This window comes from Lygodium microphyllum, chromosome 6 (genome assembly GCF_053477565.2).
Source record: "Lygodium microphyllum isolate KBCC chromosome 6, Lygodium_microphyllum_v1.1.10, whole genome shotgun sequence".
Classification (NCBI taxonomy): Eukaryota; Viridiplantae; Streptophyta; class Polypodiopsida; order Schizaeales; family Lygodiaceae; genus Lygodium; species Lygodium microphyllum.
The window spans coordinates 146,389,154-146,403,590 of NC_141140.1; the positions used below are offsets into that span (position 1 = coordinate 146,389,154).

General features: G+C 42.9%; 1 protein-coding gene across 3 annotated transcripts in view; it reads right to left on the reverse strand.

Moving 5' to 3' along the window:
* LOC148035258 (DNA mismatch repair protein) overlaps nt 1–13,029 on the reverse strand; it is a 52,677-nt gene extending 39,648 nt beyond the window's left edge. For 2 of the 3 annotated variants that reach the window (XM_087680640.1, XM_087680641.1), the window contains exon 1: nt 12,712–13,029. In XM_087680640.1, coding sequence (XP_087536766.1) covers nt 12,712–12,802 — 91 coding nt within the window. In that variant the 5' untranslated portion in view covers nt 12,803–13,029. The remainder of the gene's footprint in view (nt 1–12,711) is intronic. The other variant, XM_087680638.1, reaches the window with a different exon arrangement.
* Nucleotides 13,030–14,437: the final 1,408 nt, after the last annotated feature.

The following is a 14,437-nucleotide window of genomic DNA, read 5'->3' on the forward strand; positions in this document are numbered from 1 at the left end:
ATATTCTTTTTGCTCTTCGAGAATCTCTTATGCTTGATGTATGTAATCTTTTAACCTCACAAGCTATATGGGAGTATTTGATAGCAAATTTTGACAAGAAATCTATTACAAAAATACTTTATATCCATAGTCAGCTCACTGAGTTACAATACAACATCGAAACCTCTATGACAACACATATCGAATCATTCAAGAACATTATCAATCAACTTGCTGCTCATGATGATGCTAATTCACAAAAGCAGTTGGTAAGACAACTTCTTAACACTATAAAGGATCCTACTTATGATAGTATTGTTGCCATATTATCTAACAAAGATAGAATCAATTTTGATCAAGCTTGTATATCTTTGATTTAATATTCACAACAACATGAACGACGACACATAAATCAAGAAATAGTTATAATCTCACAAAAGGACACATAGACAAAACAAATCGATTAAGCTTTACTTGCTCGAAGACGTTCCTTTTCGCACTATACACGTAGGAGTCGTCGTGGTGGTAACTTCTCTCGTCTCAAGTTTCCCAACAAGCATTGTTCTTACTGCAATAGAAATGGTCACAATACAACTAATTGTTGGACAAAACAATATGATTAAGAACATGGTATTATAAATAAACAACCACGTTTATCCAAAGATTATTCTCCTTGTGACTACTGCAAAAAGAGTGATCATCCAACCCATCTATGTTTCAAGAGGCGTTTTGATTCAAATCGTAATAGAACATATGTTGCTACACATAAGAACACTACTGAAGAAGCAAATTGTGTGAGTTATTCTCTCTCTCCGGAAAGGATACTTCATGTTCATGATGGATCTCTTTTTATTATTAATTCTAGTGCTACGGGAAACATGACATATCAGTCCCAATGGTTACATAAATATCATTCTATTCCTCTTAAGAAATTGGTTTATCTTGTTGATGACACAACCTGTCAAGTCAAAGGTATAGGTGACTTATATCTCGGTACTCTTTCTTCAACAAGATTTCTGCGTGAATCTTTACATGCCCCAAATCTACAAAGGAATCTTCTTTCAGCTGCAAGACTTGTGGATCTTGGTCTCTTTGTCAATTTTAACCATACCAAGTGTCGCATTGAGAAAGACAGTCAAACCATAGCTATTACTCCTCGAAATCGTAATCTTTTTGAGTTATATTTAAATGAAGATGTTGCAAATATTGTTATAGCTCTTGGCGATCTTAACAGAAAAATATGACATCATTGCTTTGTTCACTCTGATTTTTCCAAGCTTGTCAATCTCCATCGGCGTGACCTTGTTGAAGGTATGGAATTCAAAGCTCGTCCTTATATGGGTATTTGTGAATATTGTGCACTTGGAAAGCATTTTTGCAAACCCTTTTCCATTTCCACCACAACTCGTTCTAGAGATTTGCTTGATCTTATTCACACTAATATTTGTGGACCTTTTCCTCTATCAAAATCTCAATATCAGTATTTCATGACTTTTATTGATGACTTCTCAAGACACACCATTGTTTTTCTCTTGCGACACAAATCAAAAGTTTTATTATCTTTTAACCAATATCAAACAACTACAGAACTTCATATTGGTCATCACATCAAGAAACTTCGCAATGATAATGGTGGAGAATACATTTCAAGTGACTTTAATGATTATTGTAATAATCAGAGGATTCATCATGAATATACGGTTTTCTACTCTCCTCAATAAAATGGTATTGTTGAACGTAAAAACATGACAATTCTCAATGCCATGCGATGTATGCTCATTCATTTTGGCTTATCTTGATGTTTCTAGACTCAAGCAGTCTTAACAACAATATTTATGCAAAATCATCTTACTACAACTGCCCCTTCTAGTAAAATACCGATTACTACTTGGTCAAGTGAAACTCCTCCTGTTTCATATTTTTGAACTTTTGGATGTATTGCTTATATTCATGTACCCAAAGAGACTCGCAGAAAACTTGATCCTCTCGGTTTAAAAGTTATTTTCATTGGATATTCATATTTTTCTAAGGGATATAAGTTTTATGATCCATCTCCCAAGAAGGTAATCATAAGTCGTGATGCTATTTTCAATGAGGAACTTATAGGTAGCACATGGTCTCAGGAGGATGCTGTGAGAGAGCGCAATGGAAGAAGAAAACACGAACACAAAGGAGAGACAAAGAGAAAGCAAAGAATGAAGGAAGAATATCTGCACTGATTGAAATGGATGCTGAATACTCTGAAATGGACTGATCAGTCCCTGCACGCAGCCCGAAGCGTCAGTGAGGGCACCAAATCAGGCTGAAAACAAGGGCAGAACCGATGCCGGAGTGGGAGAGGAGAGAGACTGCGCTGAACCTGAAAAACGATGTGTATGGCTGATTGGGGGGGCTGCTATATATAGCCCCCCAGCCATAAATTTGGCCGACTGGTCAAAAAACTGGCCGACTGCACCAACAAACAGCCTCTAAAGGCTGACTGCCACAAAAAACAGCTATACCTAATCTGACAGAGCTCCTCTGTCTCCTGCCAGACTCTGACAGGAGCTCACAACCAGGAGATGACAGACTGAAACTGAACTAGAGCAGGCTAACACCCCCTCTCAGATCCTGGGAGGGTCTGAAGACCTAACAACCGCATGTGATGAAGCAAAGAAGCCTGAGACAAAGGCTTCATGAAGAGATCAGCCGCATTGTCCGCGGTGGGACAATAGGCCACCGCCAGCTCCGAATCCACGATCCGCTCTCGAACATAGTGGTACTGAACCTCAATGTGCTTCGTACGAGCATGAAACACCGGGTTCATTGCCAGAGCAAGGGCACTCTGGTTGTCCACGCACAGCTCCGTAGGACCTGTCAGGGAAAAGCCAATCTCCGCCATCAAGTGACGGAGCCAAACGGCCTCCATAGCGGTCAAACATAAGGCCCGATACTCGGCTTCTGTAGAAGAAAGTGCCACAGTAGGCTGCTTCTTGCAGCTCCAAGAGACAGCACCAGAGCCAAGGGTGAAAGCATAACCTGTAGTGGATCACGCGAATCCACATCACCTGCCCAATCAGAATCACTCCATCCACAAAGCGTGATCCCATCTCCATACATGATCCCGTAGGATCGAGTCCCCTGTAAATACCGAAGAACACGCAAAGCAGCCCTCTAATGGTCCAAAGTAGGAGTCTTCATAAAAGAAGACAACAAAGCCACCACAAAAGAGATATTGGGCCGAGTGTGAAGAAGCCATATAAGTGAACCAACAAGGCACCTGTAACGGGTGGCATCAGAAAGGAGAACTCCTGCCAAAAGTTTGGATTCAGGGTCCATGGGGCATGAAATAGGCCGACTCTCGGCCATATCAAACTCCGAAAGAAGCTCGGAGATGTAACGGTGCTGCGAGATAAAGATGCCCTATGCCATCTGATAGATCTCCAGTCCTAGAAAGAAGTGAAGGATCCCTAGATCCATCATGTCAAACTCCTGTCGCAGAATAGACCGAGTATGCTCCACCGGCGGAGTGTCGCTCCCTGTAATAATAAGATCATCGACATACAAGATAAGCAAAACATAAACAAAACCCGCAACCGTAAAGTAGAGGTTGGGGTCATGATTGGAGTGCTGAAAACCACTCTGAAGAAAGAAGCGGTCAATCCGCTGGTACCAAGCACGAGGAGCCTACTTCACGCCATAAAGGGCCTTCCGTAGCCTGTAGACATGATCCTCCTTCCCCTGCACAAGAAAACCGAGAGGCTGTGAAACATAGATCTTCTCTTCAAGGACGCCATTCAGAAAGGCTAACTTGACATCCATCTGATAAACAGGTCAACGGTGGTGAGCGGCAAGAGCCAAAATCGAATGGTAGACATCCGAGCGGTAGGAGCAAAAGTCTCAAAGTAATCCAAACCTGCTCGCTGTGCAAAACCCTTGGCAACAAGCCTAGCTTTATGCTTGTCCAAGGAGCCATCTGCAAGATACTTGGTCTTAAAGGCCCATTTCACACCTATCACCTTCCATTTCTTGGGACGCGGAACAAGCTCCCAAGTATGGTTCCGCTTGATGGAATCGAGCTCTGCCTGCATAGCCTGTCGCCAAATATCCTGTGCAAGAGCCTCCTCCACTGTGGAAGGCTCAGAATCCTGAAGAATCTGTGACATAAGAGCATAGTTCACACAAAGTGAACTCTCCCGTTGGGCCTGTAAGCGGGCTGATCTGCGGGGACCTGTAGAAGAAGCAGGAAAGTGAGTAACACCTGAATCCTGCATAAGCTGGCGATACCACAAAGGAATCCTAAGAGACGACTCCTGCTGCGAGGGAGACCGAGTAGCCTCCGGAACCTGTAAAGCACCTGTCTCAGAAAGGGACTCCCCCATACCAGGGTAAGGTAGATCCTCCTCATTTGAAGAAGGCTCCCCATCGAATGGCTGGGGATCCCTAGAAGACTCCGGAAGGGAGGCTGAAGGGGTGGAAGTACTCGAAGAAGGAGTCACTTCCGCCAAAGGAGGAGGAGGAATGGGGGTGGGGGGTGGGGGGGGGGGGGGGGGGAACCGAAGGAGGGATGCAAAGAGGTATCCTGGAAGGAAGTGAAAGGAGAGAAGGTGGGAGAGGGTCTATCAATGTCGAAGAAGCACTTGGAAGAGAACCATCAATCGGATCCTCGAAGGCCGAAGCCTCATCAAAGATCACATCCCTACTCACCTCAATCTTCCGTGTAGTCGGGTCGTAGAGCCAATATCCCTTCGTGGTCATGCTATAGCCCACGAAGATAAGCTGTCGTGACTTAGAGGCAAGCTTCGACTTCCTCTTCTTCTTGTCCATATGGACAAAAGCAGCACAACCAAAGATGCGAAAGTGGGACACAGAAGGCTTCCTCCCAAAGAAAGCCTCATAGGGAGTCATATCCTGCAATGCCGAAGTCGGAGAGCAGTTGCGAATATGCACCGCTGTAGCCACCGCCTCACCCCAAAGGAAATGAGGAAGACTCCGATGCTCCAGCATGGATCGGGCCATCTCCACCATGGTCCGATTCGCACGTTCTACAACACCATTCTCTGATGGTGTATTCGGATGGGAATACTCCACCCGAATGCCGTGATCCCTGCAAAACTGAGAGAAAAGGTGAGAAGTGAACTCGCCATCGTGATCAGCTCGGACACCACAAACTTTGGAAGTTGTTTGAGTCTCCACAAAAACCTTCCACTCGCAGAAACGGGAGTACGCCTCACTCTTGTACTCCAAGAAATAAGGCCACACATAACGACTAAAATCATCCACAATCAGCATCAAATACTTGGCCTTCCCAAGGGAGGCCATGCCCATAGGTCCGCAAAGGTCAGTGTGAACCAACTCAAGCGGAGAAGAAGCCCTCCTGGAAGCAACCTGTGGGTGAGGCTGCCTATGCTGCTTGACCCTCAAGCAACTGGGGCATAAGGTGTGGAGAGGAGGGAAATCGGGAAGTCTCTCCACCATCTTCCTCTGAGAAGCCCATCGAATAGAATCAAGGTTCAGATGCCCATAACGAGCATGCCAAAGCAGCCCAAGCTCGTGGGAGGCCCTCGCAACCAAGGCTGTGAGCTTGTAGAGCCCACCCTTCTGTGTACTTGTCCAAAGAGCATCACCTGTAGAAGTATCCTCCACTGTGACTGCATCTTGTGTAAAAATGACTCGGGTACCGAGCTGAGTAAGACCATGCACAGACAATAGGTTAAAACCCAAATCAGGTACATAAAGAACTTTGGCGGAAGAAGACCGCCTGTCAGAAAACAGAGGTAAAGTCCCCACGCCACGAACAGGAACTGTAGAGCTGTCACCAATGGTGGCAGTGCCCCCTCTCAAACGAAGATCCTGAAGCCAATCCTGTCTAAAGGTCATATGAGAAGATGCTCCGCTGTCCACGAGCCAAGGCTTCTCCTGAGTGGTAGAAGCTAGGGTTGTATCCTCTCAACAAAGACATGCACAAAAGCAAACTCTGTCGTGGCGGGGGCCGCCTTGGAGTCCTCCTTGAGCTTCAGATGGGGGTACTTTTGCCAACACTTCTCCTCGGGATGAGTGCCCTTCCCACAGTGTGGGCACTTGGGCTTCTTCTCCTTCGCATCCTTCTTGTCCTCCTCCTCCTTGTCCTCTTCCTTCTTGTCCTTGGCCTTTGCCTTTTGTTGCTGCTTCTTCTTGCCGCCACTGGTACTGGCAGTAAAAGCCTTGGTGGAGCCACTGGCACCCACCTCTCTGAGACGCTCGTCATGCTCCAAGACAAGCGGGGAAAGTTCCTCCCATAGAAGTTTCTCGCGGGTCCTCGAGGTAATGAGGCTGGTGTAGAAGACATCATATCGGGGAGAAGGCAGCTGAGTCAAGAGAATCATCGCCATATCCTCGAATGAAATCACCCAACCAAGAGAGGCTAGCTTGCCTCGCATGTCCTCCATCTTTGTGATGTGCTCCTTCATGGAAGAAGAATCATCAAGACTAAGCATCCGCAACTTCTTCTCCAAAGAAATCTTGTGGGCGAACGTCTTATGCTGGTACAAAGACGCAAGCTTCTTCCACCTGCCGCCGCCGTCTGTAACCTGTGAACGTGAACAAAAACCGAGTCGTGAAGACTCATAAAGAGAAAGGAACGGGCTCTAGAGTTGAGCCGATCCCATAAGGTTGAACGGTCCATAGAACTTTCATCGAACGAATCCACAAGGGGGCCGGTCGATGGGTGAAGAAACAAGCTCCCATAGGTCGAATGTATCGAGGATGCACTCCACCTTGCACGACCAGAGGGAATAGTTGGAACCGTCCAACTTGTCTTCCTTTGGAAAGGAAGGAAGTATGGGCACCTGTATCGAGGGAATCAAGGAAGGCATCCGGACATCTGAAGAAGTCTTCACCGATGGAACCTTCACTGTAGATGAAACCCTCTGAGATGCATGGACTGAAGAAGGACGGGTGCGAGGAGACTCCTCCCGTCGTCAATCACGAAACTCCTAATAATCCCGTCTCCGCTCAGAGAAATTATGTGAAAGAAGTTCATCCTCGAAGTCGTCAAAGCCTGAAAACTGATAAGACATCTTCCAAATCTGCAAACACCAAATATACCACAAAAATCTTTGCCGATGCCGAAGGATGACCAGCAGAAGGGTCACCAACCACCAAAACGCGAACTGTGGAGGCCGACAAACACCTGGAGCTGCAAAACGCAATGATGTCTGATGAAGATCACCTAGACAGAAACCGCCGAACACAAGTCACAGCCTGGGAGATTGCCGCCTACAAGAAAAGGGCCCACAAAAGGTGGAACAACCTCCAGAACAGCAAAACACAGCCTGGAGTAGTGTCGCCTAGCTGTAGAGATGGCCACCTGGCAGAAAACGCACCCAGGAGAGGAGTGTTGATGACGTGGCAGCCTCAGAAACAGCCACCTGCAGCAAACGCAAGAGTTGGAGCCACCAGTATGAGCCGCCTAGGCTGTGGGGCAGGAATTGACAGCAGCAGAAGAAGGGGATGGTGTCTCTCTGTCGGGGAAGATCCTCCATGCTCTCAGTTAGGCGATGATACCATGTGAGAGTGTGCAACGGAAGAAGAAAACACGAACACAAGGGAGAGACAGAGAGAAAGCAGAGAATGAAGGAAGAATATCTGCACTCACTGAAATGGATGCTGAATACTCTGAAATGGACTGATCAATCCCTGCACGCAGCCCGAAGCGTCAGTGAGGGCACCAGATCAAGCTGAAAACAAGGGCAGAACCAATGCCGGAGTGGGAGAGGAGAGAGACTTTGCTGAACCTGAAAAACGATGTGTATGGCTGATGGGGGGGGCTGCTATATATAGCCCCCCAGCCATAAATCTGGCCGACTGGTCAAAAAACTGGCCGACTTGGCCAAACTGGCCGACTGCACCAACGAACAGCCTCTAAAGGCTGACTGCCACAAAAAACAGCTATACCTAATCTGACAGAGCTCATCTGTCTCCTGCCAGACTCTGACAGGAGCTCACAACCAAGAGATGACAGATTGACACTGAACTAGAGCAGGCTAACAAATGCTAGGTGGGCGTGGTCACTAGAGGACGTTGATAATACAAAGTCATTACTCACTTCTTTTCCTTTTCTGTATGATGATGAACCTCCTTCATGGGATAATATTAACTATTTAAATCAAGATTCACAACCTACGCCTATTATTGCTAACAATGATCTTAGCATTGATCTTTATGTTAATCTTCCAATTGATAATGAGCATGGTACTTGTCATGTTTATGATGTTAATATTCTTGAGAATGCTCTCAATATTTATGAAGACCATGTCTCTTTTAGTAATGCCATGTCATCCCCACAAAAGGAACAATGGCAGGAGGCCATGGAAGTAGAGTATGAATCTCCTCTCTAAAGATACATGGGTTCTAACTGAGTTACCACCTAGATGTATTGCTATTAAATGCAAGTGGATTTATAAGACAAACAAAAGCAAATGGAACATTTGACAAATTCAAAGCAAGGCTAATTGCCAAAGGTTTCTCACAAATTACAGGAGTTGATTATCAAGAAACTCTCTCACTTGTTGTTCATATTACCAGTATTCGGGTCTTGTTAGTTTTTTATGTTGAGTTTAATTTGGAGGTTCACCGAATGGATGTGAGAACTGGCTTCATCAGACACTCTATGGTCTCAAACAATCTTTAAAATCTTGGTATCAAAAGATTGATCTCTTCCTTACAAAACAAAATGCAGATTGGGCAAGCTCTCACTTATCTATGCGTTCTACAAGTGAAAATTGTTTCTTTATCAATGGTTGTCTTATTTCTTGGACTAGCAAGAAACAACGTTGTGTTGTTGTTTCCACTACAATGGCTGAATATATAGCTACATCTTTAGTGGCTCTAAAGTTAGTATGGCTTCAATAAGTTCTATCAGATATTGGCCATTCTCTTCTCTCCAACACACTACTTCAATGTGATAATCAAAGTGCTATAGTCTTGCTAGAGACTATGTTCAACATAACAAGCCTAAACACAGTGCATTGCATTATCATTATATTCGATATGAGGTAAAGAAAGGCACGATCATGATTGAACATTGTCCAAATGATCAAATGACTACAGATATATTCATCGAATGACTCAATGAAGCACGCTTCACTCTGTTGCGCTCAGAACTTGGAGTTGTCTCAACTTCAATCTTTGGGAATTAATCTACTATGACATTGTAGTGCCATTATACATACTCCTTGTAGACACCATACACTTCACATATGCACATACACCTCAGACCTCTTAGTCATCTTTGTGATTCAATTTCACTTCACATGTATGGATTCACTTTACATGCACACAATAATCCTTTTTTATCATGTTTGTACACTTGTATATAAGAGCTCAGGTTTTTTCCTTGTGCTACCCAAGGATTTTTTCATCCACAACTAGAGACCTTTGTTTCAGTAGGGGTGTTGGAGCCATATATAGCTCACCCTATCTCGACTAGGTCTCACTTATATATATGTAGATTGTGATCAATATGATATAGTCTTTGGGAGTATATATGGTGTATCCCTTTTCTCTCTCTATTGCGTCTCTACATAACTTCTCTCTCTACATTATATAGTCTTTAGGAGTGTATATGGTGTCTCTTCTCTCTCTATCGTGTCTCTACATAACTTTTCTCTCTCCATTTCAACAAAAAAGAGAGAAACTAGTAGTGTAGTAAATGCTAGTAAATGAGAAAAACACCTCAACTAAAAGGAAAGAATACGAAAGCCAAAATAAGGGAAAAGGATACATGATCTAGAGAAAGAATATATTATCTGCATCTCCGTGCTAATGGAGGCAATACCCACCAAGGCAAGAGTCGTTTAGTCCAATTAGGACTGGTAAATACCAACAATGGTAGTCCACTAAACTCAAATCTAAAACCCAACCAAGGCAAGAATCATTTGGTCCAATTAGGACAGGTAAATACCAACAATATTAGTCCACTAAACTCAAATCTAAAACCCAACATAACAAAATCAAAAAAGAAACTTGCATACTAGATGTTTCATATTGAGATGCTTTGGATGTTATGCAAAATAAAGCTAAGTGAGTGTTAGATGCAAGGGACTACATTAAAAAAGTAAGTGTGAAACAGAAGACTTGAAAAAGTATGGCTAAACCTAAAGGAAATGGAAGCTAACTAACCTAAGGTTCCAGAGAATAACTTTGTTAGCAGGATTGTCAACTCATGTGCAAGTTTGTGCATACCTAATAGGCTCAACACATTTGTTAGTACTTTAGGCATTTTTATTGAGGTAATTTCATGTGGTTTTTGGCCATTTTAAGCCAATCGGCCAACATTTAATGTTGACCGACATGGCCTATTTTGGACCTATTTATTGGGTTCCTCCTCCCTCTCAATCATACAATCATCATCATTCTTCAAGTTGACTTTCATTGGAGAGAGAGGCCAGTGTCAATGCCCACACAACCGTGACTCACTATTGTACACACCTATCTCATGTTTGGTATATGGATTCCATTTCCTGAGCACATCTTTGAGTTCTCTTCTTTCGCAATGTTCTCTTGTTTTCTTTATTTTCTGTCATGTGTTCAACAGTTTATTTCAACACTTATCTATGCTTCCATTGCTGCACCACTTCTAACAAACCTAGAACACCTAAGAAACTACTCTAGAAAAAGATAATAACTGGACTAGTTAGAGATATTGTGACACACTGACTGAGGGGAAGATCCACGATTCACTGCACTAGTGGCTAACCAATGATGAGCATAGGTACCAAGGAGTGGAGAAACTACACTGCATTCCTATAAAAGACCCCCTATCAAACGCCTTGGAGTGGCACTTACACTACTGAAAGGAATAGAGCTTGGTTTGAAAATTAGACTTGGAGTTAGCTTTGGTGTTGATAGAATAACCTTAGCTATGGCTAAGGTGATTTTAAATGGGGACCTAATATCCTTGCACCTTTAAGCGACAATTGTCATCTACGTGGCCGAGTTTCCGGCAAAAGGTACAAAACCTATTCTTTTTAGGTAAATAATATTGTGATTCCTTTTTGCTCCCTGAGTCCTTCAAGGAAAGAGATGACTCATCAGCATTAGAAGGGAGTTCATGCATTTGTGCAACCAAGGAGAATGATACCATGCACAAGAGGGGGATTCCCCACACAATAAAACTAAAGAGCAGAGAGTGACGCATTGGCAAATATAAAGGAGATGCATAGTGCACACATGGCATTTTCGACAAGAAGATCCGGAGTGGGTAGTCTTTCTTTAACTGACAGGTGATCAATCTCGTCAACAAAATGCTCCAACTAAGATGCACCTTGTGATGGAATATGAGACGAAGAAGACCTAGGCCTCAATGAATGATCCCTAAAAGAAAGGTTAGTAGATGGAATGTTATCCTCCAAATCAAGACCATAATGCCTCGACAGCGCCTCAATTTGCAAGAATTGTCTAAGAAAATATCAAAGGATCCAAAGATAGAGCAATTAGAACCATTGTGAAGCAGCACGTGACGTGTAATGTAATCAAGAACAAACCAAGCAATCTACAATAGTCTCAATTAACTCTTTATAAGGGCACCGGTTCTCATAACATATAGAGATATGCTAGGTTTTACAAAAGAAAAAAACAAGTGTATAACCATGACTAAAACATAGAGAACTCAAATACAAACACAAAACACAAAATGCAAAAAGACAAAAAGAGAAGAAGGAGAACTCGAAGTGAATGAATGAATGTTGTAAATGAATGAAAAAGTGTACAAGATGCACAAAGGAAGAGCTGTCCAATTGCTAAAGACTCTCATGGCAGCAAGTTCAAAGAGATGTCAATGTGTGTCGTCCATTGAAGATGGATCCCGAATGCTTCAACCACTAAGGCTGATGAAGAAAAGTGCTGAAAATGCAAAACAAGGGATGAGAGTGGCTAGGCAGCCTCCTATTTGTAGATGTGGATCCTCCCAATGTTTGGGTGTTTGCTTACTGGACATAAAAACTTTGGTAATGGCTTGAGGATAGGTATAGAATTCCAACCACGTGTGAAGACAAGCATGTCAAACATCTATATCTAATGGGTCAGTCAGAAAAGAAATACCTCAAGGATGTGGAATAAGCATAGAAAAACTACCATCACTCAAGATAGTCCAAAAGTTTGTGGAGTATGCATCCATCAATCTGACTCACAAAAAGGATTTTGCAAAGTTTCTCTCTGATTGCATTACTGAAGAGCTGGATCTCATGCAAAATTCTAGATCTCTGAGATGTTTATCACAACGGATGTGCTGAAATGCCTTCGTTTATTTTGGATTTTCAGCTATCTGCTTCTAGTAAGTCCACTCCTACCCTTAAAGGTCTTGTCAGAAAGAAATAGATTTTAAAAGGCGCAAGTCAAGGCTCAGATTCAAGCTCCCCATGATAAGGGTAATAAGGGTAAGGGCCAGTAATATGCACCCCAATGCAGGCGTCTATTGTTCCAGAACAGTAGCAGAGGTGCACGTGTGCATATGCATGCAGACACAGAGACAAGCAGAGAAAAAACATGCATCTTTTAATTTGCTTTGGTACTGTTGTGTGAAAAAACCCATATGGGATGAGGTGCTTATTCTAACAACTGCTCTGTCATGTTACATGTCCAGTCTTAGAAAAGATGTGAACAGGCCTTCACCGATCAAGAGCACCGCTCGTACGGGAAATGATATTCAGGCAACCAGCCTATTGCCAGTGATTGCAATCACAGACAAGGAAAAAAGGTTGAAGCGTCACATACAGAAGCCCGTCTTGATCATGAAGAACTCCATACCACCACCCATGATAGCGGACCCCATAGCCACCTTCGCGTACCAAGCCCTGTGCTGCATTGTTCCCGCCCTGAGGATGTCAAATCTGAGGCCCGAATAGACTGCTTACTGAAACCTGTTGAACCCTCGGTGATGAAAAGCCTCCATCGAATCAGAACAGTGCTTCCTTGGCCCCTGGGCTCCAAATTCAATCACATGTGTCCTAACACACAGTCTAGCATGGAACAGAGAAAAGTAGATATGACTAGGAAACATTCCTAACGAGATACTTCCTTCACTCAATCAAAGGATGGAATAGAGAGGGTAGATATGGTTAGGGGACATTGCTAAAATGCCAATATATGCCACCAAGGCGATGTGGTGTGTGCATGATGGACCTAGTTTGATTCCTAGGAACAACCAACTCAATTTGCGTACTACAACCTCTGACGCCTTCGAAAGCTACAAATAAAAATGCATTTTCAAAATATCCCTGCTTTTTATAGCAATTTTGTGATCACGAGGATTTTGAATGCTGTTAATGCCCATTAATTATATTTGCATGTGTTCACATTATCGAGCCCTTGATCACAAACTAGTTAATTTTGAATGTTGTTAATGCCCATTAATTATATTTGCATGTGTTCATATTATCGAGCCCTTGATCACAAACTAGTTAATAGTGGCCTAGGAACCTACTAAATCTTGTTTGTCTTGCAAAGAAGCTTGTCAAGGTCATTAAGAAGTTTTTCATATAATCTACGTCTTAAGTTCAATCCAGTGTCTTAATTTCAACATAATAGATCCTCCACGTGACTTGGATTTAATACTTACGTAAGTGCATGTATAAATGGTGTTAATATCTCATCCAAGATAGGTCATTTGCATGAGTGTGTCACTCTCTTTGTTACTAAATCGTATTTTTAGTTTGTGTATAGATTAAGATGTGACATATTTCATTTCCCTTCCTATGTACATGGTTCAGCACCTTAGTCATTCGCTCAGTCATATGTGTCATTCCTGAAGACATTTGTTAGAGTTCAGCACTTAGTTGTTCACTCAACTACAATTATTCTTCTTAATGAGTTATAATTAGCCTCCATTATAGAGGTTCAATATTGAAATATTTATTCAATTATACATAAGGACACAATAGATCATCCACTTGACTTGGATTTAATGGTTATATGAGGGCATGTATGCATAGTGCTCATGTCTCAACTAAGATGGATCATTTGCACGAATATGTGGCTTTGTTCATTACTTGGTCGTATTATTAGTTGTGCATTGGGGTGAAGGCCACTGGCCAATAGTTGGACAAGCACCCCTTATATAAGTATACACCATATAGTTTTATATAAGTGAATATACCAAAGAATAAAGACACCACTCATTTTGTACCCACAAAACTCTCTTATGTTCTTATCTCTCTCAACCCTCTACCACTCCATAGCTTCTACCTCATATCCCACCATTGCTTCCCTCTTAACTGGTACAGAGTAGCATGCAATGTTTATAGCAACTCATGCTAGAGGAGCGAGAAGCATGAGGAGTGAAGCTATGTTACAAAGGTCAAGGATTCGAGCTTCTTCTTCAACACTAGTGCTTGTTGTCTACATTGTGATAGAGATACTATTCTCGTCACTAAGTTCTCCATCTAAGGTAAACATGTGTTTCGACTTAAGAAGCCATTGAGGCTTGATTTGGGAGCTTCCA